We start from the raw sequence: 23,052 nt of genomic DNA, 5'->3' as shown, positions 1-23,052 counted from the left end.
AGACTCTACGGAGAAAGAATGCCAGTGCATCTATTATGGGATCACATGAACATGCATATTTATCATGAAAGTACAAAACCTCCTCTCAATTTCTATTTTAACAATGACAGAAAATACACAGAATAAAGAATACAAAATTGCTATTCTTTATCCTTCTATAGGGCAGTATGATTTCAAAAAGAAATTTTAAATATGACATTTCATTTTCAGTTGTGCTGAAGTTTTATCCAGTTTTAACATTATTTAATTGTAAGAAATGGAGGAAATAATCTCTAATATTTTAATAAATTTTAATAGAAGACTACAAGCATATTCTTGACAAACTAATGAGGCAAAACCAAGACCACAGAAAATAAAAAGTAAAGCTGAATAACCTCTGACACATGCTTACTTAATCTCTCCCAAAAGGAATGCCTAACTCCTCACTTACACATCCCACTCAGAAGTCTGTTATACAGTTATTTTGCAAAACAGGACTTTTGACTTTAGATCTCTTCATTGTGGCATATGACACCTAACAGAGATAAAATGGTATTTTTCCTTCATGCTTATAAACTTTGTTTAAATAAGGTTCCCCAATACAATAGTGATTGTCCTGCTAAAAGGAAAATGGAAACACTTGTCTTGTAATCCCTACTCAAATAAAAACACCAGAGCAACTGGCTTAAAATGGCCCATTCCCTTGGCTTTGGGAATCTGTATGTCATGTCTTCCTATAGTGACAAAAATCTCCTTACTTTCATCACTTAAATGAGGTAGAAAAACTTCTGAGTTGCAGAGCAAAGTCCTGGTATGAAGCTGGTGTGATGAGGAGTCAGGCTGTTGCTGTGTTGTGAGGATGACAAAACTGCTATAGACAACTCTTCCCACAAAAATTAGTTTCATGCACTGAGTTTAACACACCTCACTACTTACCCAGCACTACACTGGGCTGTCTTTGACACAAACGCTTGCACATGATTATGTTTTATAGCTCAGTAATCAGCATCCATAAGCTTTACTAAGAAAAAGTAACTCTAAAGCAGTGGCAGGATATCTTCAGATAGGAGGAAAATGTCACAATGCATTAATTTCTGCCAATATAGGTAGCCTTTGTAAAATTATAAGAGAATACTTGAAATAATACAGTAATATTATCTAATGATAGTGGCCTCTGGGTCTCTGGGTGTTGGTCTCTGGTTGTAATCTGCACATGGGTAAGGAAGGATGGTACGGGAAGCAACCCTAATTGACAACATTAGACTTCCTTAAAGTCAATGGTGCTACACTGATCTATTCAGCTGAAGGTCTCCCACAGCCTGTTTTAAGCAGTGCTAATATATTTTGGGCCACATATATTATGCAGACATACAGCATTTCCAAAACACAGGGACTATGGAAATTGTCTGGACTACAGTGGGTGCCTTAATGAACAAGATGCTTTACAAGAAAAGAAATAAAGACCTCTCTCCAGTTTCTGTGTTCTATTACATTTTTTGCTCAAGATCTCTTTAAACACTCATCCATATTTACCATTCTAATTTTCTGACTATGGGAAGTTTAATTTAAAAATGCAAAAAAAAAAATATTTCCTACAATGTACACTTAAAATTCTGAAGTCTATCTGCATTTTACTCCATCTTATATGAAGACCCCAGGCAAGGATTCTGCAGGCTAGATGATTCTGTTCATTACACCTTTGAAATCCTCATTAATTACTTCTTTCTTTACAACCTATCAGCTTAGTCCTTGCACAGATGTAACTCTGTATGAAGCAGAAAGATTCACTATGTGTTCACAGAGAAGATGCAAACTGTGCACCAGTGAGATTAAACTAAGCTGACAAAAAGGATGCTATGGCCAGAAAAGTAATCCCTCTGAAAAAAGGGTAATATCTATTGTATTCTTCCACCTCCTACCTCTTCCATCTCCCCTCTCTCTGCTGAATGATCCTTAACTTCCATTCTTTGCTAGGACTTACCTACCTACCAGCATGCTGTTCCATATAAGCATTAACTGCAGAACCATAGAATGGCTCAGGTTGGAAGAAACCCTGAAGAACATCAAGTTCCATGGGCAGGGACACCTTCCACTAGACCAGGTTGCTCAGAGTCCCATCCAACCTGGCCTTGAACACTGCCAAGGGTGAGGCAACCACAGCTTCTCTGGGCAACCTCTTCCAGTGTCTCACCACTCTCACAATAAAGAAACTCTTCCTAATATCTAATTTAAACCTACTATAAATTTGAAGCCATTCCCATTAATTCTGTCACTATATACTCTTGTAAAAAGTCTCCATTTTTCTTTTATGCTCTCTTCAGGTACTGAAAGGTTGCAATTAGGTCACTCTGAAGCCTTCTATTTTCTAGGCTGAACCACCCCAATTTTCTCAGCCTTTTCTCATCTCCTGATCTCTTTACCCCACTAATCATCTTCATGGCCTCCTCTGGACTCACTCCAGCAGGTCCATGTTGGGACCCCAGAGCTGATGCAGCCCTGCAGGTGGGCTCTCACCAGAGAGGAGCAGAGGGGCAGAATCCCCTCCCTCTCCCCTCTGCCCACGCTGCTTTGGAGGCAGCCCAGGGCACGTTTGTGTCTCTGGGCTGTGAGTGCCCATGGCTGGGTCATGTCCAGCCTCTCATCCAGCAGCACCCCCAGGGCCTTCTCCCCAGGGCTGCTCTCCATCTCCATCTGTCCATCTCCCAGACTGTGCTGGTACTGGGGCTTGTCCATGTCCATGCCAAACAGAGTAGAGCATTTTGCAGTTTCCCCTTTTACAGACTCACAGAATCACAGAAGAAGCTGAGTTGGAAGGGACCCACAAGGATCAGTGAGTCCAACTCCCAGCCCTGCACAGCATCATCCCCAAGAGTCACACCATGTGCCCAAGAGTGTTATCCAAATACTTCTTGAATTCATTTATTAACAGATCATGAATTTTCAGTCTGTAGTGAATAGTAATAACCCAAAGCTTTTTTATCCTATTTTCACTTCCCAAGCTGTAATTTAGATTCCTGAGCATTTTTCTTGAGCAGTTCTCCTAGAGATGAACAGCCATCAGACATTTCTCCATCCTAAAAAATGGTGTAGAATATGGAAATAAAACCCCACAGAGCCCAGAGAGAGAATATAACCCTGCTCTACACACTATTCCAGACCTCTCCTCACAGCTTGAAACCTTTTTTTCTAATCATTTGATCCCAAGTCCATCAGGGAAGATTTTAGGCACATTTCATTCTTATACATGAATCAGCAGCAGATTAAGTCAACTACTTCAGAAGGATCAAACACTCCTCTTGCAAGTGCAGCCTGCTGCAAAGGTAAGCTGGTCTGTCAAGGCAACCTCTGAATTTGCAGAAGCCTGCTGTCCAAGATGCTAGGGTGAAGAACTGTGCTCATCACAAAAGCCTTAACAAGTAGGCAGGTGAAGTGTTAAACACCAAAGAGTCAGGTAAAGGCAGAACTTTGAGCCCTAAGACCTGAGAAAAGTGACTTTACATTTATGCTGCTCACTGGAAATAAATTAGCACCAGCAGGAGTTTATCCAATAACTCATTAAGGAGGGCATTCCACCAGTGTAGCAGAAGTAGTTGACTTCAATTCAATGCTTCAGTGGGTGAGGAAAGACACAGATTTCCGATCTGCAGCTTTCCTCTAAAAAGGTAAAGTCATATCCTATGAACACCACACCAAGAAACTCTCTCTAGAAAGTATGTGGATACCCACCAGGTGGGAATCATGGTAAGTTAATCCTTATTTCTCTGTATCTCACCATGCAAAAGAAGTCACAGATTTTTCAGGAAGTTTTATCCTAGTTTCTAGACTCTGTAATCTCTACCACCATACGATCTATTTCATCACCTGATACTATGGAAACTCACCCATGAGTCTGGCAGTACTGCACCTCCTGTGTTTATTTTAGTACAGTACCACAAAGCACAACTTCTGAGCTTCTCAGGTGTTTGCAACTGAAGCCTCAAAGGAAGCAATGAAGTCAGAATCGCTTCATGACCAACTGGAGCATTAATGGCTTGGATCTTACAATGCTCTATCACAGAAAAACTCAAAGGGATTTAATTTACCTTGACCTTGTAGTACTCCTTGACTTCAGGCTGAATGGAATCAAAATCACCACTGATGTAATCAGGCAAGAAGCTGAAAGGAAAGCAATGAGCAGTGAAATGAAAAATTAATCCATCTTACTATATTTAATATTTATTTTCTCAAGAGTACTATGGGCTACAAGCATTAATCTTCATAAAGGAATATGTGTTCCCTAAAAATCATATTCAAACAAGTTGCTGTGAGGTGATACAAAAAAAGGTAACAAACAAAATGTAAAACTGGGAAATCTATTGTCCCTTTTCTGAGGGAGCAGCACATTACTTAGATGCTTATATATCTCTCTGGGTCAGCAAGACTGGTCCTATTTGCCTGGTCCTAGAAAGACAACTTTCAAATATCTTTCAAATATATCATTCAGTCAGCAAAGTGTTTGAAATAGCATATCTGAGTGCTCTACATCAAGCCTCAGAGGATATCATTTGTCAGAAGATGATGATGATGATGCTTCTTGGACAGCTGGTATGCCATAAATGTTTCAAGGATTTGTATTTTAGTTGTTAGTGATGTCATCTCGTTTCTACTCTTCTGGATTATTAAAAATATTCCCAAAATATGGAAGCCAAATGCTCAGTGATTTTTAACTCATATGAACTTAATTTCAACTCTTAACCATCATTTTTACAGTAATATTGCTGCATAGCACATAGAAATAATTTTGTGATATTTATCTTATCTTGCCACATGTAGCTTTTTAATTGCAGAATGCTTAAAAATATTTATTGCATAAATTAATGTCAAATTCCTAATGAAACTTCCTGTGCTATAGAAATAACAGTGTAAGAATATCTTTTGAAAGAATATCAATGCTCCCCCAAAACAGTCAACACAGCTTTCCATCTCGCACAATTTCTTGATTTTAAAGAAGCAGCTGACAGGTGAGAGACTGTTTCCACTGTTTCAATAGATAAGGCTGCACTGAGTTCTGAAAGTAAAGCTGTGATTTTAGTTAACTCCATGGCTACCTTACTTTACAAGGGGGATGACAGTTCATCAGCAAATTAGTTTCCAGCTTAAACTTTGTTACAAGGAATTAAGCAGAGTATATTGGGACATATTTTTTTCTGCCACATGATTTCAGAATAATGCTGCAGGGTGTAGAAACTCCTCATATCAGTAAAACATAAAAATCTCATGTTCTGTGTCCATGCAGGGATTTCAAAACAGACCTGTGGTTTTCTTTGAACTGAAAGCTGCTCCAGTAGAAGCTGGTAAGTACAAGTGCTGTGAGTTAGGTCATGTGCAACTATGGCATTTCAAATTCCCTGCTCTCCACCATTACTAAGGTTTTTATAAAAGGATATGTTCTAAAAATAATCCCTCCAGAAGTGATGGTCCAACACGCACTGCAGTGAGAAGGGCAGTCCCTGCTGCACTGGGTTTGACTGAGGACACAGGAATCAAGTAGGAGAAATGCAAATGCTTCAGTGCTCTGTTTCATGTCTCCATCAGCATGGTTCAAAACTAAACAGAAAATTAGGTTTAGTCCTTCGTTGTAAAGACTGATCTTTCCAATGTACAAAAAATGTCACATTTTCAAAAGTTAAAATTGAAATAATCTTTTTTTACCTTTCCATGAGTTCCCTAATTAAATATTTACTGAATGCAACAAGCTTAAAAACTTGTGGGTATTCTCTTCCAATTTTTTATTTTATAATTATTTCTTCCTGAATGAAACAGAGCCACTAAAAGTTAACTCACTCTAGGCATTTCAGTGGTGGCACTGAATGCAAGCCCTGGAGGTGTTCCAGCAGGTTGGGCAAGAAGAACAGCAGCCAGTTGTCATGGAATGCCAGCTTGGTATGACATGGATATCCACTGTGATGAAAAAGCTGTTTATCTTATTCAAATGCCATATATAAATCCAAAAGTGTCTTTCCTTTTTATTTTTTTCCCTCTCTACAGCAGCTACAAATGGCAGTGCTTTTAAATAATTAACTATTTCTCCTGAATGCTTCAAGAGATATAAGTGGGAGAAGAATTAGCCAATAAAAAAGGTGCCTTCTAAGAATCAAGTGCTCATTCAGAGCTTTTGTTCTTATCCAAAATGAAACTATTTCCAATCAAAATCTAGCTTGAATTTTTCCAAGCAGAAGGAACAGGCACTTCAGTTGCACTTTCCATGGGCTCTTCTGGGGTTCCTGGTTATGCTTCCAGAACATGTCTCCTCTGCCAGGAAGCTCTGTGTCCATTTTCAACACATCCTCTCTAAATCACTCACTTGGAGCAACCACAAAACCAGAAGTGACTAAAGGGAATAACGAGATGTGACTGGGGACCTCAACATTTCAAGATGTCTAAGCCTCCCATTAATGATCATGAAGAGAAGAATTCCTTCTTCTTTTCTCCTTCTCTTTTAGAAAGAGCAGAAACAAGGAATGTTCAGAAAGTCATGCCTGATGAATTAAAAAAAAAAAAAATTATAGTAAATTTCAACTCCACTGTCTGCCTCACAGACATGAAAAAATATGTCTGCTTTATCTTCAGAGCGAGGATGGCTGCTCTTTGTAGCTCACTGACTATGCAAACTAGAAAAAGTGTGGAAGAGGTTTTACAGTTTTTACAGAGAGAAGTTTGATAAGAGGATTCACATTTACCCCTGAAAGAATTCTCCACCAAGGTCGTTGACATAGAAACCAAGAAAGAAAGAAGGATAAATAAGAGAAACCTGCAACTGCCTATTCCAATAAACACTTTGTTTGTCTTCTTTTACCAATGAGTACAGTGCAAACTTATGAGTTTTGTAAGAATGTATAAAAAGCATGCATGCTATAATAAAAACAGGTTTGAAGCCCTCTGAAAATGGAGTGTGTTGTATTGTCTCTGTCTCAACTACGACACAAAAGTAAGGCAACATTCAGTATAGAGTCAAAGGCTGCATTTGACACAGTCCTTTTTGAGTTCTGTGGAACAAATTTCTTGATCCAGGTGAACAGATTTGAGTCAAAACTCTTTCCAACAAACACAAGTGAACAAAGCTCATGGTGTGAAGAATTCTTGACTGACTAACCTCAGAGATCAGCACTGATACAGAAATAGGGGAAATAGTTGAGAGTTTGTTCTACGGAAAAAAACTTCATACTAAAGCAACTCAAGAATATTTTTTAATAATTGGGTTTCACTTGTTTGCTTCCATATAGTTTTGTATTTACTCTTGAGTATAGACTCTGGTGCAGGAGAACAGGCTTGGGAGAATCACACATCAAGCTTACTTCTATTTGAGTGAAGAAATGATGTCAGGAGAAAAGTAGCAAGAAAAGCCTCTCCATAAAAGTTAAAATAGCTGCCCTTACCTAAAGTACAGATTAAAACCAGGTATTATATTAGTCTAACCCATGTTTTCCTGCCCTCTGAACTGAAATTAATGAATAATTCTTATTCTGATGCATAACTGTATTGAAGATGACATATTTCAGTGACATATCTGACACACATCCTTTAGTGAAGGAGTCTAACTTTTTGCCCATGATGGCAAAATATGTCTTTAATTCCTAGTGCAATTTAAAATTTTAATTTCTAAACAGTCTTGATGATGCAGTCTACTGCATTTCAGAACCATATTTTATCAGTCTCATTAGCTATTAATTATCACTATGCATATAAGGTCATGACCAGCTCAGCTGGCTTGATTCTCTGCTGCTTTATATTGCCATTTATCAGGAGTGAGCCAAATTCTTAATCCTAATGGGACTGAAAGTTCAAAATTCATATGAGATCAGCCTAGTCTACGAAGTGTTTTCTAGAGCTGTCAAGAAGCATAACACCAGGCAATGAGCAAAAAAAATCTTCAGAGGTTTGGGCTAACTGGAGTTTTTCTCACTCTTTTCAATCTCTTTTTTTTTTTTTCTGCATGTTGAGGGGTTTATTCTGTTTGGATTAAGTTGTGTTCTTTCTGTTGTTCTTGGACTTGCTATTTTTTTTTCCTCATCAGGGTCTTTTAGAATCATACTGCATCCATCTAAAATGAGTATGGAGTTATGAGGGTCAGGATTGCTTTCAGATAAGGACCCAAAGGCACTTCCATGCCAGACTGCTTATCTTTTATCTAACTTGTTTTACATAAAACCCCTATAGTTTCCACATGGAACCTTTAAAAGTTTACCTAGCTTAGGAAGGAAAAACAACACTATTTCTCAGGAGTTAGGAGATGGATACCATCTAGATGATTTATACAAACTGGGTAAAGGCTGAATGTTGACTGAACAGTTTTATGAACTCTCAGGACCCTGGGCTGGAAAACGGGGGGGGGAAGAGAGATTCCAGCAAGTTTGACATAGTTTCCATTTACCCCAGTAAATTTTTAGTCACCAGCACCATAAAGCAGCAATTGATTCTTATCATAGACAGATTACAAAATAAATAAAAGCTATTATACAGTGAGGTTCTGCAAACAAGATCAACTGTGCCTTTTTCCTTCAAGTAATACATCTAATAGACACAGCAATATTGTTTTTAAATATTCAGCACTAATGTACACTAACATTTAGCATATTTAACACTAGTGTTAAATTTAAAACATCAGAATGTTTGCTTCTTTATTCACTCATTTTAAGAATTCAGTGTGAAGTGTAAAATATGCGTTTTCACACAGTTATGAAAAAGAAAAAAAACCCACAAAAACCCACACAAAATGATCACACTGTAGCAGTTTATACCAAAAAAACCCATGCTGCCTTCTTACATAAAATGTTTGGGCATAAGTGCTCAGTTCTATCATTAATTCAAAGTTACAGTTTCCTAGTACTATTGACTTTTCTTGTGATGCAGCTCCTTTAGCACATAATTGCATGCAATTAACCTTTTTTAAACAAATGTTAACATCAGAGACATAAGCATTTAAAGGCAGTATCTGCACACCCTTTTATTCCTTCAGCTACAGCACAGAAAATAATCCCATGCAGACAAACCATGTGTTCCCAGCTGTATCATCTGAGGGTTGGGTTCCCTATATTTTTTTCTTCACTACTAAAAATAAATTTGAAAATGGGTATCTTTTACCCTGGACTGATAGGCACACACAAGCTACATCCTTGTGGAATAAAAACCAGTGAGGACAAAATGCTGCAGACTGAACATGAAGTAAAGTCAGCTCTGATTTTTGTGAGCATCTAGCACTTTGGAAAACACAATATAAAACTCTCTAGCACTACTTCAGGATAAGCATTAAAATCACAGTTAAACAAAAAAAAAACTACTCAAAACTAAAACAAAATTTAATGGTCTCCACTCTATATTTGCTACCTGTTAAGGTGCACTTTCAGCTTGCCCTCCTGATGTCCTGACAGAAAGAGTAAGTGAGGGCTGTTCTCATCAGAAGGGTGTTAAGTCTGTTTAAATCTGTCAAAAGTATACTGTTATCTGCTGGGGAGATCAAAGTGCCTTTTTAACTCTCACAGACATGTACAGCACAAGCAGGTGCCTTTTATATATTGTCTCAGAGCAGCATATTTGGATGCTCCAAGTAGCTGCACAGAGGTGAGTTCCTGGGTAAAGGAGAAATGTCAGATAGTGAGATATATTCAGAGTTAATGTCTATTCAGCCTATAAATACCTTCCTGCATTACCTGCAAGGTTACCACAAGAAAGGGTCACACCTGCATCTCAGAAGCCCAACACTAAAATACCAATACAATTAATGAATTCAAACTGACCATAGAAAAGAATTTTGGTTTGATTGATTTTGAACAGATGACACAAACGATTCCATAATTATTATTATCATGAGGCTATAAAAAACAGCTAAACCCCAGTCCTTAGCTTGTTCACCCTCTACCTCCCAAACAAGACTCTCTTGAAGACAGTAAGCTTACATTTTTTCTGACTCTATGGCTCCCATCACTGCTCTTTCAATCCTCCAAACCTCCCTTGTCACTATACAATGTTTGTAGCAGGGTGTCACTGACAATGATGTGCTAGCTCTGTATGAATTTAGAGAGAAAAAAAATCAACAAAAAGAACCCCAACTGTTTCCCACACCTTCTTAAAAGGCCTTAATAAAACCTAATGCTCATTATGCAATTACTTCATAGAACAATTCCCACACCACAATAAATCCAGATGTGATTTAATAAGACTTAAGAAAAAAAAAAATGGAGGGGGTACAATGCCAGCACTGTCAACACTTAACAATTTAACAAAGAAAGTGAGTGTATGCCTGCATCAAACTACACACAGATGACCTAAACTCTTTGCACAGACTGTTAGCATATCTGCATGTTACAGTCAGATAGTTATGGGGTTAGAAGTGCTTGGAATATTAGGCAACCTTGAAAAACCGCCTCTTTTTTTCCCTTACTTTTTAAGAAGCTTAGTGTTAAAGAGTATGTAAGTATTATTTCATTTGCAAACCGTACAGTTTAAAGAAAAAGATAAAAGTGTGTGAAGATGTGAAGGCAACAATGCATTCATTTATGCTTGCCTGGTATGCAGTGTCACCTTGCAATAATAAAAAAGCACCTAAAATAAACTGAAGAACATATTCCCTTCAGCTCACACTGCTATGGAAAGCACACATCAGGGGGACATCTTCCAGAAGGGAGAGCCAACTTTCTCCCATTATCATTACAAATCCAAAGAAGCTTACACCCTGCCTCAAAACCTTGTTCCTCAGTGACAAAGATGAAAGTTAATGATAGCTACAACTGTGACATTTTTCTTTTTAATAGTCAATATTTGAAGCTTTTCTTCAGTTGCTCTTGATACAGTATGAAAATAAGTCATGCTATGAGATTTAAGAACTCCTCACTTGTTTGCCATGGTGCTGAACATCCTCCTGTGTTCAGGAAAAGTACATGTACTTAATGAAAAACTCAGTATGCTCAGAACAAGCAACTCCCAGGGACTACTGCTAAGTACCTGTGGTTTTGTTTATATAACTCATAGATTGAAGTATTTCTTAAAATAAAGCATAGCTGATGGTAATACATGATCTTAGAGAAATTAAAGCTGAAGCTATTCAGCACAACTCAGCATTGCACACACTCAAGCCTGGCTGTTGGATCCTTTGCAAAAGGAATTTAAAAAAAGGGAGCTGAGCCGTGAGTTTTCATCTTTGCATAGGGCACCATGGCTCAGGGATGCACATTAATGGAGGAGCAAAAAACACTCCAGTGCCTCAGCATGAGTCACCCACAATCACACGATTTTGAATGCAAGCAAAGCATAAATACTTGTCTGGGAGTGCCAGACTCAAATCTTCTAGGACTCAAAGCCAGAGGAAAGGGGGGAGAAGATAAGCACTGCAGCCTCTGACAGGTGAGGGTATCTGACTCACTGAGAAGGTAGAGGCTGACAAGACCCTCGAAACAGTTTTCCATCTTCATGTCAAAGCAACAGAAGGCAGAATATGCTCTAAAAATTGAGAAAAAGTAGCCATTACATTAAATAAATGTAAATTATTTATTAACATTTTATACTGAGTGTGAAGAATCAAAAAAAAAGGATGTGACCTAAAATGTGGTAAACATCGAGCAGTCACAAGCTACACAAACAGATTTAGAAACGAGTCTCAAAAAGATGGCACTAGAAGCCACAGCAGGCTCAGGGCTTCATGGAGTGCCACTCAAGCAGATGTTGCTGCTACAAGGCAACAGGCTTTTCCAAGACAAGATAAACAATTCCTCTTCTTTCCCAGAAATGCTAGAAACATGCATATTATAATTTTCTACCTAATCAGAGAGTTATGAACAATACCTTCAGTGTGGCTTGAAAACTGAATTATACAATTTCAAAAGTCAGCTTGAATGACTGGTATTTAAACTATAGGTGTCCTTTCCGTGAACTTTCACACCACTAAGAACACTCAAAAGTCAAGCACAATCAAACAGTAAGAAGTTACATGTGAAAGATGTTCACTGGGATTTCCCTGCTTCCATTACTTTACTTACTCTCACTGGAGTACCTTTAGTACCTGCTCTGAGTTTAGCGTCTGTTTACAGACTTAGAAAACCAGGGAGGAAAGTCTTTGCAGGGGCATTGAGTTTGAAGAAGCCCTTTGCTTCTAGAAACTGAAGTAGCTTGCAGCAGAAATTCTCTAGAGCCCTTTCCACACGAGGAGTCATGAGTACAATGAGAAGAGATTTATCCCCTTACTGAGCAACTTGCTTCAAGCAAACAAGAAGAAATCTGCAGGTTTTCAAAAGTCTATATTATGCTTCCTCTGTTTGGGCTACATTTTCTTTTCTGATTTTCACATACACATCATTTTATAGATGGATATTCTGTTTTATGACCACAAAAGAGACACCTCTACACTTAGCTACGAGTAGGATGCCATGAAAAATGAATTGTCATATAAAAATTCATTTAAAGAACACCTACTCATGGAAAAAGCCTTCAGGAGAAAACCAGAACATCTGATTACAACACAATTATTGAAAGGCAAAGTTGATTCTGTACAGTTATTGAACATGCTTCTTTATCCTAGGCTCTGATGGCCTGTAGAGCAGCCACTGTGCAAACCATTTTCATTTTTGGTGAAGATGGGCTTGAGTACCTTAAACATGTTAACATAACTCCTTCAAGTTTCAAGCCTTTATACTGATAAGGTTTATAATAATTTGCAGAGAAATAATGCATTGAGGATCCTGAAAACACCTGTACTACACTGAGGAACAAAACCTATCACTTCATGTTTTTAGGGGGTGTGAGCCCACGTGGCAAGGAATGGAGAAAAGACCCAGAACAGCAGAGAGCTGTTTGAGGTCTGTTGTTTCTGTATGACTGGAACTGGGTAAGTCACTGGGAGGCAGAAGTTTTATTAAACCTTTTGCTGCTGACCTCTGCTGCAGCTTCTCCAGAGCTGACAGACAAGCAGGATATTCCAGCAGAGCATTAGCATTTCAAAAGGTACCTGCACCTCTTGCCTAGCACAGCACTGCAGCATTAATTAGAGAGACTGCAGAAGATAAATGCGCATACAAAATGAGACTTGGGCTCTATTTGATGCTGAGTAACCTCTACCAAAAAGCAACCTCCCTTTCATCAGATAAACTCAAGGGAGAACCCTTCCATTTCTCCACAATTTAGCTGTACAATGGATGACTGTATTTCATTTTCTGGAACCTGTGATTTAGACAACAAGGTATTGAAAAGTTTAACAGAAATTCTTTTAAGGTTTGTACTAATTGAAAAGATGAAAGGTAGGCTTAGAGCTCTGAAGGAATTGGTGGAAAACTGTTTAGTATATCAGGGTTTCTGTCTTCAGTGGGCTGGAGCATCACAGCTCTGTAAAGCTCCTGCAGCTGGCAGAGATCCTTCTCACTTTTATCCTGGTTTTGCTCTTCTGGCTCTGTCACAGCCTCTACAGAGTGAAGGTACCAGTGCCATATTTTAGTTAGCAAAGTCAGCAGGTTTACAGCTATGAGTGCACACAAGCAGTTCTCTCTTTCAAGAGATTAAAAGTGTTTCAAACGACTGTTTTCATGAGCACAGCTGCAATTAAAATGTCTCTGATGAAGCTCTAATTAAAGAATAAAACCACCTTTTATAGTTACTTGACATATGGATGAAATTAAGAAACAAAATAAAGCTGCTACTCTCACGTATCAATAAATCTGCCTTCTGATCACAGCCTGATGTACTCAATTGAAATAGTTTTTCTATCAGGGTTTTATTTGCTAAATTTTTTATAAGGGGTAAAGAATGAGGGACTGACAAAATGTGTTCATCAAGGGAAAAATCAGCTCTCTTGACATTTTCTTCTGTAAAACATTTAAACTGCTGTACCAAACAGGTAAGTTCATACCTATGCTCTGCACCTTAATAGATGCAAAAGAACATCTGGTTGACAGTGACTTGGTGGACAGACCTAAATTTTTATTTCTTTTCACTGCTCATTAGTGAACAAACCTACTTGCAATGAAATACAGTAATGTAAGGAAACATGTTGCAGTGTCACTCTGGCTACTATATGAACTGCCTGCTTTCCCAAAGACTCCCAAGTACAAGGAAATGCTATTCTAGCTGTTAAAATTCTCCATTGGTTTAGCTGCAGTCAGGTTCCTCCTCTGTCACTGTCATATTTTCTGGAAAAATCCCTTTGCCAGGATTTCTTCTCCTGGGAAGCTGAAAAGCCTCAGAGAAAAAGGAAAAACAATATTATCTCATTTTATCTCCTGTTTTGCTGCTTTGGAATGTGGTTGGAGATTGTTTATTCAACAAGTGGTGGTTTGATTGGTTTCATGTGAATTATTTTTACTTAATGACCATTCCCTGTGCCGGGACTATGAGGAGTCACTCAGGAGTTTTTAATTAGTATCTTTGTATTTCTGTATGTATCCTTTCTCTATTCTTTAGTATAGTTTTAGTGTAGCATTCTCTAATATAATACAATATCATAAAAGAATAAGTTAGCCTTCTAAGAACATGGAGTCGGATTCTCAATTCCTCCTTCATCCTGGGGACCCAGCAAATACCACACTCCTCCTGACAGTCAGCACAGCTTCCAATGCCTCCTGAAAAAAAGGCCTGTTTTAGAAGTTAGCCATTACCACCCCTAACACCAGAAGGAAGCTCCCTGAAACTCCCTGGATGGCTAATCTGAAAAAAAGACAGTGTAATTACACAGCCATAGTATCCAGTGTAAGGGTGGGAAATACTCCTTAAGGGAAAAAAACCTAAATTTTGAACTGGCCAAAGCACCATGTCAAAACCTGAAGTCCTTCTTGCTTCTCAGAGCTTCCTTCACCACTCAAAAGCACCAGCTGTCACAGAGATATTCAGAAGATAAAATCTTTTCCCATCTTCAGCTGGAATACTTGATCAGCAGCTAATCAAGCCAAGGTAACTTACAAAAGCTGAAGATCTGGTTTATATTAGTTATTTCACAATTTAGCTCGCAGGTGATAAAAGGATGAAGCAAGCCATATCCTTTCAGACCTCTCGTACCTGGGAGGTGGCTAGTGTGGACACATGGTACTCTCATTTGACCCACTAAAATGTCACCTTCTGCTTATTAAACTAATTTTACCAAGGAAATACTGATCCTCAGCTCAACATAAAATGGCTTTCATAATCACAGGAGTATGTGCTGTTTTTTATGTTTGGTGCAGACTTGGCAGTCCTAACTCAGGAGAAAAAGGTAACAGCAATTCACAGAACCATAGAATGATTTGCATTGGATAGAAATCATAATGATCAACTGGTTCCAACCCTGCTGCCATGGGAAGGGACACATACCATGACATCAGGTTGCTCAAAGTCCCACCTAGGCTGGACTTGAACAATTCCAGGGATCATAAATACATCAAGGCAGCAAAATTCTGCAAGAGGTCAAGGTCTGCAAGTAATCCTTCCTTCAGATCACATTATATTTCTACCACTGTGAGGCCTTAACTATAGCTATCACTGACAAGCACCAGAAGCTGCAAGCACGTTCTAAAATCCTCCCTAGGTCCCAGTCCTTCAAACCTGCACATGTACAGCCCCACCTGGCACACAGAGCCAGCATCTCTCCTCTCCAGGGAGAGGGAAGCTCTGTATCAGCTCCATCTGAAACCAGCACAGCTACACAAAACACAGCTGGCAGCACAGCTGGTGAGTCAGAACACACAAGGAGTCCAATGCAAAACTCAAGCTCAGAAGCAAATTCATAATTGCATTCAGAATTGGTAGGACAGAAGAGGATGCAAAATTATTTTATTTAGTACATTCAAAACAGAGCAATTTTCCACATAATCTTTGCTAATGAAAAAAAAACCAAAACAATCACCACCAACGAAATGCAAACCACACACATGGAAAAGGAAAGTAATCCAAAAAAACCCCAAAAAACCTGCAAGCATGACCAAGAGAAACCTAAAGGGCATTGTGAAGGGTCTCCAAGGCTACATTGAGAACTTGGTTGACTGAAGTGTATATAAATCTGGGCTAGCTTTAAAACAGCTCAGAGACTGGTAGTAGTTATAATGGCAGTGCTTGCTGTGCTTGTTTCCAGAACATTGCCAGCTTCACATATAAGGGTCCTAACTGTGTTCAAGAAAGACATGTGTGTGCCTGTCCATCTCCCCCCACCCATCAGTCAGACTAGGGCACTAGAGCAAATTTTCAGCTGAGAAAGTAGATTTGTGTTACTCCAGCTTATTATTAAGCTTTTAATACCCAGGCTAGGATCTACCTACCAAGCTCCTACTGCCTGTTACTCAAGCTGGCTGTCCTTATTAATGTTTCATCTAAAGCAAGTAAATCGTACTGTGGAGGGAAGTTTGAAGAGAACCTGAGGCAGTCTTCCTGTTTGTGTCTGCAGCATTTAGTTTATTGCCACTTCAGAGCACAAATGAAAGCATTGAGATAACTACCAACCTGACAGATATGAGATGCAGGTCAATGTATAGATTTGTGCTTATTTGTAAGTGGCAATCACAGAAAAAAACTTTGTGCACTGGACTGAGGCATTAGAAACATTACAAACGTACATGTACCTCCTCAATCATCCTCCTTTCCTTCTCTTTGTCTGTGTGGGCTAAAAGCACTCAGACAGAAAATACCTCATTCTTGATAAGTAACACATATTCCAAAAAATCCCTGTCTTGGCCTCTGCACAAGTAATTTTCTATCAAGTAGAGTAGCTGAAAACAATTTAGTCTTAATCCTGATGCTGTTGGTGCCCTGCTTATTATAAAAAAAAGAAGTAATAATACCCCCATATGAACTTCACATTTTATTGTGATTAAGAAAATCATATAACCCTTAACTGCTTTTCTACTAAGTTCTATTATTGTCATAATCACTTTGACTTAATCTTTTATTAGATTTCAACACATTAATTACCTTTTCTTATAGGATGAGAACTAGATCTTAAGGACACAGATCTGCCTATAAATAATACAAGTACAATGATGAGCTCTTATTAAAAGCAATTCCCCTTACATACAGTTATAGTAATTTTTCCTTAGGGAAGACATTCAGAGGTCTAATATCCCTGCAGCCATCTGCACCATGTGCACTAAAAGAAGGGAGAGGAGAACCCTGAATGGATGCAGCATTGGAAATGTTCTGGAAAAGACTGGGCACAGATGAGCTGTGAATCAGACACTTTGAATTAGTATATATTGAGATGCTCTGGGAGTAGCCTGAAGACTACCACAGGTGACATGGAGTGTAACCATCATTAGAGATGTCATTCAACAGAAGATGTAATTCATCTGAATGACAGTGTGACCCATTCCTTCAGTCCAAAATTCACTACTAGATAATTCTTTCTACACATTTTAATACCAGCAGGTAGTAATACATTAATTCTCGGGTTGATAAGTTTTTGAAAAATGTGTAAAGTTAGGAGGATTAGACCTATCTGCCTGATAATGAGGTAAGAGATACATATTTTATTGGCAGAAAAACTGTCACTGAGATTACTTTTGTAATTGTTCTTGGAGAGAAATGGAAAGTCCTCTTGAAGATTAACAGAAAAACCTTCTTGATTGTAAGCAAAGCCATTGCCTAAATGCTGTTAAATACCTGCTAAGTTCCAATGCAAAACAAGCCCGCACCAGCCAGCTACAGCCAGCCAGCTGGTAATAAATTGGAACTTGGAATTACATGCTGATAGAAAGGCACCAAGATTTTGGACCATTCTCACCTTCAAATCCAGCTCCTTGTACTCTAGGAAATGCAGCATACCCACTCTCTCCTGGTAGCAATGAACCTCAGGTGCACTTCACCCACCAACAGTTTTTGGGGATCCCATCTGGAGTGTTTCAGGCTGTGTGGCTCCCTAATTCTAAAAAACACCACTTCCCTTACCTGGATATGTATGTCCCTGATAGAGAGGGAGGTGGAGAATATCTTTGTTCCAAGCCATGGGGTCACAACCAGCTCTAAGGCCCAAGAAGGACAGGCTGCAGCATTCATGAGCCAATGCAGCCTTTCCAGAGGCCAAGGTGTGGAATAAAAGTGCCACTTCTTTTCAGTTGTGCTCCTGGCTGATGGTGCTGCATGGAAGAGCTCCAAGGAGGAGGAGTGTGTAGGAGCAGTTTTCCCCAGCTCTGTCTTTTACAACGTGGGAAAAACTGTTTGCAAATGCAGCTTTCAGATGAGAAAATAAAATAATTAAAACTACTTTTTAAACACAGAAATAAGGAATAAAAGCTGCAACGTACTGGTAACTCATGCTTTTGGCCTCTAGATTCCTATAATATGTTTAGAGATTGCAATAATTAACTCTTCAGAGATAACAGAGTGAACAAGTCAGTGCGTGAATGTCAGAATTGGCTAATTTTCAAAGAAGGTTGGGGAAAACAAAGAAAAAGTTCACTTGGATTGACAACTTGTGTATGGTCCTGTGTCATGATCCAGCCTAATGCACTTGAACAGGCTGAAATATTAGATCCCAGAAGCACAAGAGCTAAAAGGGAAATTTTGATGAACTCAAACAGGGTCATGAACATGACTGTATTTCTGCTGGTGCTACTAAAAGAAAGCAAAACTTGCCATGGCTTTTCCAGTGTGAACATGGCAAAGGAAGCATTTTCCCTCTGACTAAAATGTGATCCTGCAGAATGGGGAAGGCATCACACTCCTGATGAAAGCCCTCCTCAGCATGCTGGGAATGCTATTAGAGCTCTTGAAACCCCTACTGAGGTGTATTATGATCACACATATGCATGACAGTGCTGACCACTTAATCCCCATTCTGTCATAGGCAAGTTGGAGAATAAAAATTACACTGACACCCAAGGGTATTTTATAATAGAATACAAAATAAAACAATAAATTTGCAGATGATTTTGGCTTTGCCTCATGGTACTGCATTATGCACCAAATATTCTTGGCCTCTCATTCATTACTATTTAATTACAACAGCATACCTTTCTTTCAGACTTAATTAACCTCTGAAAGGAGTTTGTGACCTTGGGACCCTCTTGCACATTTGCTATGTGCTGTTGGAATATTGCTCTGCCTGGAAACACTTTCTTTAATGCTGAGATTTAATGAAGTGCACAGGTTTTTACAGGGAACACACAAAATACGAAAACCCTGCATGTGGTCACTTAATGAACAAGAGCTAGAGCATATCAATTAGAATCATAAATCAATACTAAATTAACATTAGAAGATGCCACAAGAGTATCCCCAGAGGAGAGGGTCATTACAGTAAACATGATCATGAATGCTCTTCCCGATTACTTTCACTGTGGGGCAGAGAAGAGGGAGTAATGAAATGAGGAGGGATTTGTCCATTTAGTTCCTATTTTTTTTTAAGCCAGCAGAAGCTTAAATATCCCTCTAAGCCAAATGACAGTGTAGTACAGTTCCAGCTCCTGTCTTTGTCAGAAAGTGCTGTTCAAGCTGAAACACTGTGCAGTGAATGGAAATGGGAGAGCAGTAACCCCTTCATGAGATGAGAGGCAGAACCACAGCTTGTACAACTCCTTTCATTGCTTTGCTGCAAAGCTTCCAACAATGGATTCATGTTGGCCCCTTGGTGCCAATCAGAACAGATTTGGTGCTTGCAGAACAGGTGCTCGTCCAGTAACTCACTTGCTAGGAATGTTAACTCCTCAAAATGGATTCCTCATCATCCTGAGAATTTCTTCTGAGAACTAAAAATCACATCAAGCCATGCATGCACCTCACATAATTCCCTCCTGTACAAAACCACCCCAAAATAACCTTATGCACAGTTTCCTTTTTTCCTACAATTGAATGCATCAGAAAGAAGAGATATTGACATCCACATCTGTCACTTCATTAATTACAACCATTTGTTGTCAAACCTCACAGATGATGTTTTAGCAAAAAAGAAAGAAAAAGGCACTGAATTCTTTACTGAGTCTTTTCAGGTATCTTTTTGGGACAGCCTGTCTTTCTCTCACTACTCAAAATACCTTTATGTGCACGATTCCAATCTGATCTGTCACCAATATTTAACACCCCTGCTGCAGCTTACAAAATTAGAAAACATCAATCCTCCCACGGATACTGCTGGAACTTGCAGAGGAAAACAGTAAAGCCTTTCTTTCCTTCTTGTTACAGAACAACAAGTAGCTCCACTGGAGTCATTAGCTAGGTTTCTTCCAGACACTTTTCTTCTTCTCAGCTTTAGTATCAAAAACATTTTTACTCCCTTCCCATCTTTTTCCTTGTGCCCTGTTTTTCTCCCTTCCTTCCAATTTTTGCTTTTTTCGATTATGTCTGTCCCCAACCTGTTTAGATACACCTAACACCAAGGCAAAAACCCTGCTGAGAAAGAAACAGAGATATTCAGGGTTCTGCTGCATTGGTGCATAACGACTCTGATTCCAAGGCTTTGTAGAGTGGCCTTGCTTCTGTGCAGAGGGAATGACAGCCACAGGCACTGCTCTGGCCCACAGCTGCATGCCCACCACTGAACAATGAACATAACTGGACTTGTAACACACACCAATTGCAGAAACAATCAATCAATCAATCAATCAATCACTCTACTACCCACTCAGAAGATTAAAAAAAACCCCCTGAAAGAACAAAAGCTGACCTAAAAATCCTACTGGTCTCATAGAAAATATTTTGAGCTACATCCGCATACCAGTCTCTTTTTTATGCTGAAGGAAAAAGGGGAAGTCCAAAGACACAAACTTTTATCCATTACCATTGCTATTCCCTCCGTCATTGCTTCATACATCAAGCACTGTAAAAATACACCTTTTCTAACCTGCTGATCCTTATCAATCTTCTTCACTGGTATCCTATTAGGTCTCTCCACACCAATGAGTTAATCTAGTCTCAAGCTGCAAACCCCTACATTTCCTTTCACTTAGATAGTCACTCTAATTTGTGCAAAACACTTACAATGAACAAATGAAGGGGATGAGCTATATGGTTTTTTATTGCTTCTATTTTTTTTTTTAATTTGCCAGATACCTTTTACACAGAGATCAAAACACTGGAGAAAATGAAGAGCAAACTGCATGCACATGTGTACTCTGTGATACAAAACATCTTATCTACACATCCCCATTAGTCACTAGTGATGTGACTTCCTTCAACTCCCCACTCAGCTTTACTTCAAAAGAGAGAAACTTACTCCAGCTGGTGTTTCTTAAACACCAGGGAAAGCCAGGCACTTTAAGAGTTAAACACTCTGTGTAGGTAGGATATCCCTCAAGAGTTAGACCAAGAATAAACCAAGAATTATTCTTAGACCAAGAATAATTTATTGCTACAGGATTAATTTGATTCCTGATCTTACTGCTACTATTTTAAATAATCTAAACATTTTGATCACTCTGTGGGCACCTCAAAGTTGCTTCACATACAGTAAGCAGTAAAAATTTCCAACTATTGCCAATGCTGGAATCAGAGTAATAGATGCTCAAACAATATTTACACAGTAAAAAGATGATTTTTTGTTTGGTTTGGGATTTTTTTTTTAAAGCAAAAGGGATAAAAATGGATGACAAAAATTCCCAGTCTCTGGAAGATGTGGTTACTGATAAAGAACAGTAGGAATCTCGCTGTTGTTCCTTTCATTTTGCAGGTTGTTGGAACAACACCAGGTTGCTGAAAACATTCGATCCAGCTGTGGTGATTTCCCTGCTTGCAATCCCCATGGAGAAGTGATGCATTATGTAAAACATTAGTTATAAAGCAAGAATTCAGGGCAATACATGGAGAGGGTATAATTGCTTAGGCATCTAGTGCTTAATATGTTATCAATTAAGTCAACATAACATCCTGAATTTGTACTAAAGGAAATTTGTGTCCCTATTTAACAAGCACAAGCCCCATCTACTTCTGTGCTGTGACAATAAAGAAAAATACCTAAGTAACAGTAAAAAGGTAACAAGACTGATAAGCTTGCATGGAATTGCAGTTCCCCTCATTCACCAGGTAAGTTTCAAAATCCTGAAAAAAGCCACAACATAATTTCTACAGGATCTTCATGCTGTGTGCCCACCGAGATAGTCATTGGTCTTGGTTTGTTTCTTCTCTCTCTAGAATGAAACATAACTTTCAACCATGTTCAGCTGTATTCTTTCTCAAGTATTATTTGTCTGACCCTTTTTATTTTGTAGGCAGTTTAATATTCCTTGGTAATCAGAGGAACAAACAAAGAGTTTGCTCCAAAGCCAATAGACTCTGAATGCGTCTCTTCCTCAGCTCAATTCCATAATTTCTTTGTACAGTACATACACATGCCCCTATGTGAGCTAAAAAGAACTAGTGCAGGACAGATGTAGTTTTATTCTGAATGTTTCCATGTTCAGACTGTGTTGCAACATACAGGTATTTTGGTGGTGTGCTAGAGCTGCTGTCCAGCCCTTTATCTACTGCTCTCTTCTCTCATCTCTCTAAAGTTCACTCTTCTATTCACATCCTTGCAGTGCTAATCTTTCCTGAGGTGCTGATATGTACACAAGTGCTTACAAAAAGATAAGAATGGAAAATATTTGCAAGTAAAGGCAATGCCCACAGCACACAGGAGATGCTCACACTGGTATCAGAAACCATCTTAGTGCCTTAGTGCATATTTGAGTTGAAACACTCCCTATTTCATAGCTGAGTTAATGAGTCAGAGCTGAAGGATGTGCTGATACTGGTCCAGGCTCCTGCAGAGACACCAAAACCCATTTGCAAATAGCCTCTAGACTTGCTCGTGTGGAATGTCCCACACAGGTAGAAAAGCATCAAAACACAACCCCAGTGAACCTTGATTCATTTCCATTGATTTTAAGACACTGTAACCTTGGATCTAATCTACCTGCTGCATGATCAGAAATTATTCTGTTCATTTATTTGGGATCAGTATGCAAGATATTTCTGTACAGCTTACACAATTTCCAACAGGCTTTTGACTATCTTTTAACATTATTGCCTGATGTATTTTCATTTTATCTGTTATCAAAAATAGATCTTTCCTCCCTTGCTCAAAAATCAGAATTCTCTACATTTCTCTATAACTGACATTCACTACATTTAGTTATATTGACTAAAACTTTTTTTTTTTAAGTCTGTATGCAAGAGACAGCAATT

The 23,052-nt window shown here is 38.7% G+C and overlaps 1 protein-coding gene across 8 annotated transcripts in view; it reads right to left on the bottom strand.

Annotated features, from left to right (window-relative positions):
- The window catches only part of TPK1 (thiamin pyrophosphokinase 1), a 305,721-nt gene that overhangs the window by 153,883 nt on the left and 128,786 nt on the right, over positions 1-23,052 (bottom strand). For 4 of the 8 annotated variants that reach the window (XM_064704992.1, XM_064704993.1, XM_064704988.1 and 1 more), the window contains one exon: positions 4,062-4,134. The exons of 1 other annotated variant lie outside the window; for it this stretch is intronic. In XM_064704992.1, the coding sequence (XP_064561062.1) occupies positions 4,062-4,134 (73 nt within the window). Of the gene's footprint in view, positions 1-4,061; positions 4,135-5,802; positions 5,920-23,052 lie in introns of all 8 variants that reach the window. 3 more of the 8 variants (XM_064704990.1, XM_064704991.1, XM_064704987.1) reach the window with 1 other exon arrangement.

This window comes from Zonotrichia leucophrys, chromosome 2 (genome assembly GCF_028769735.1).
Source record: "Zonotrichia leucophrys gambelii isolate GWCS_2022_RI chromosome 2, RI_Zleu_2.0, whole genome shotgun sequence".
NCBI classification, from domain to species: Eukaryota; Metazoa; Chordata; class Aves; order Passeriformes; family Passerellidae; genus Zonotrichia; species Zonotrichia leucophrys.
This window is presented reverse-complemented; position numbering and strand designations above follow the sequence as displayed.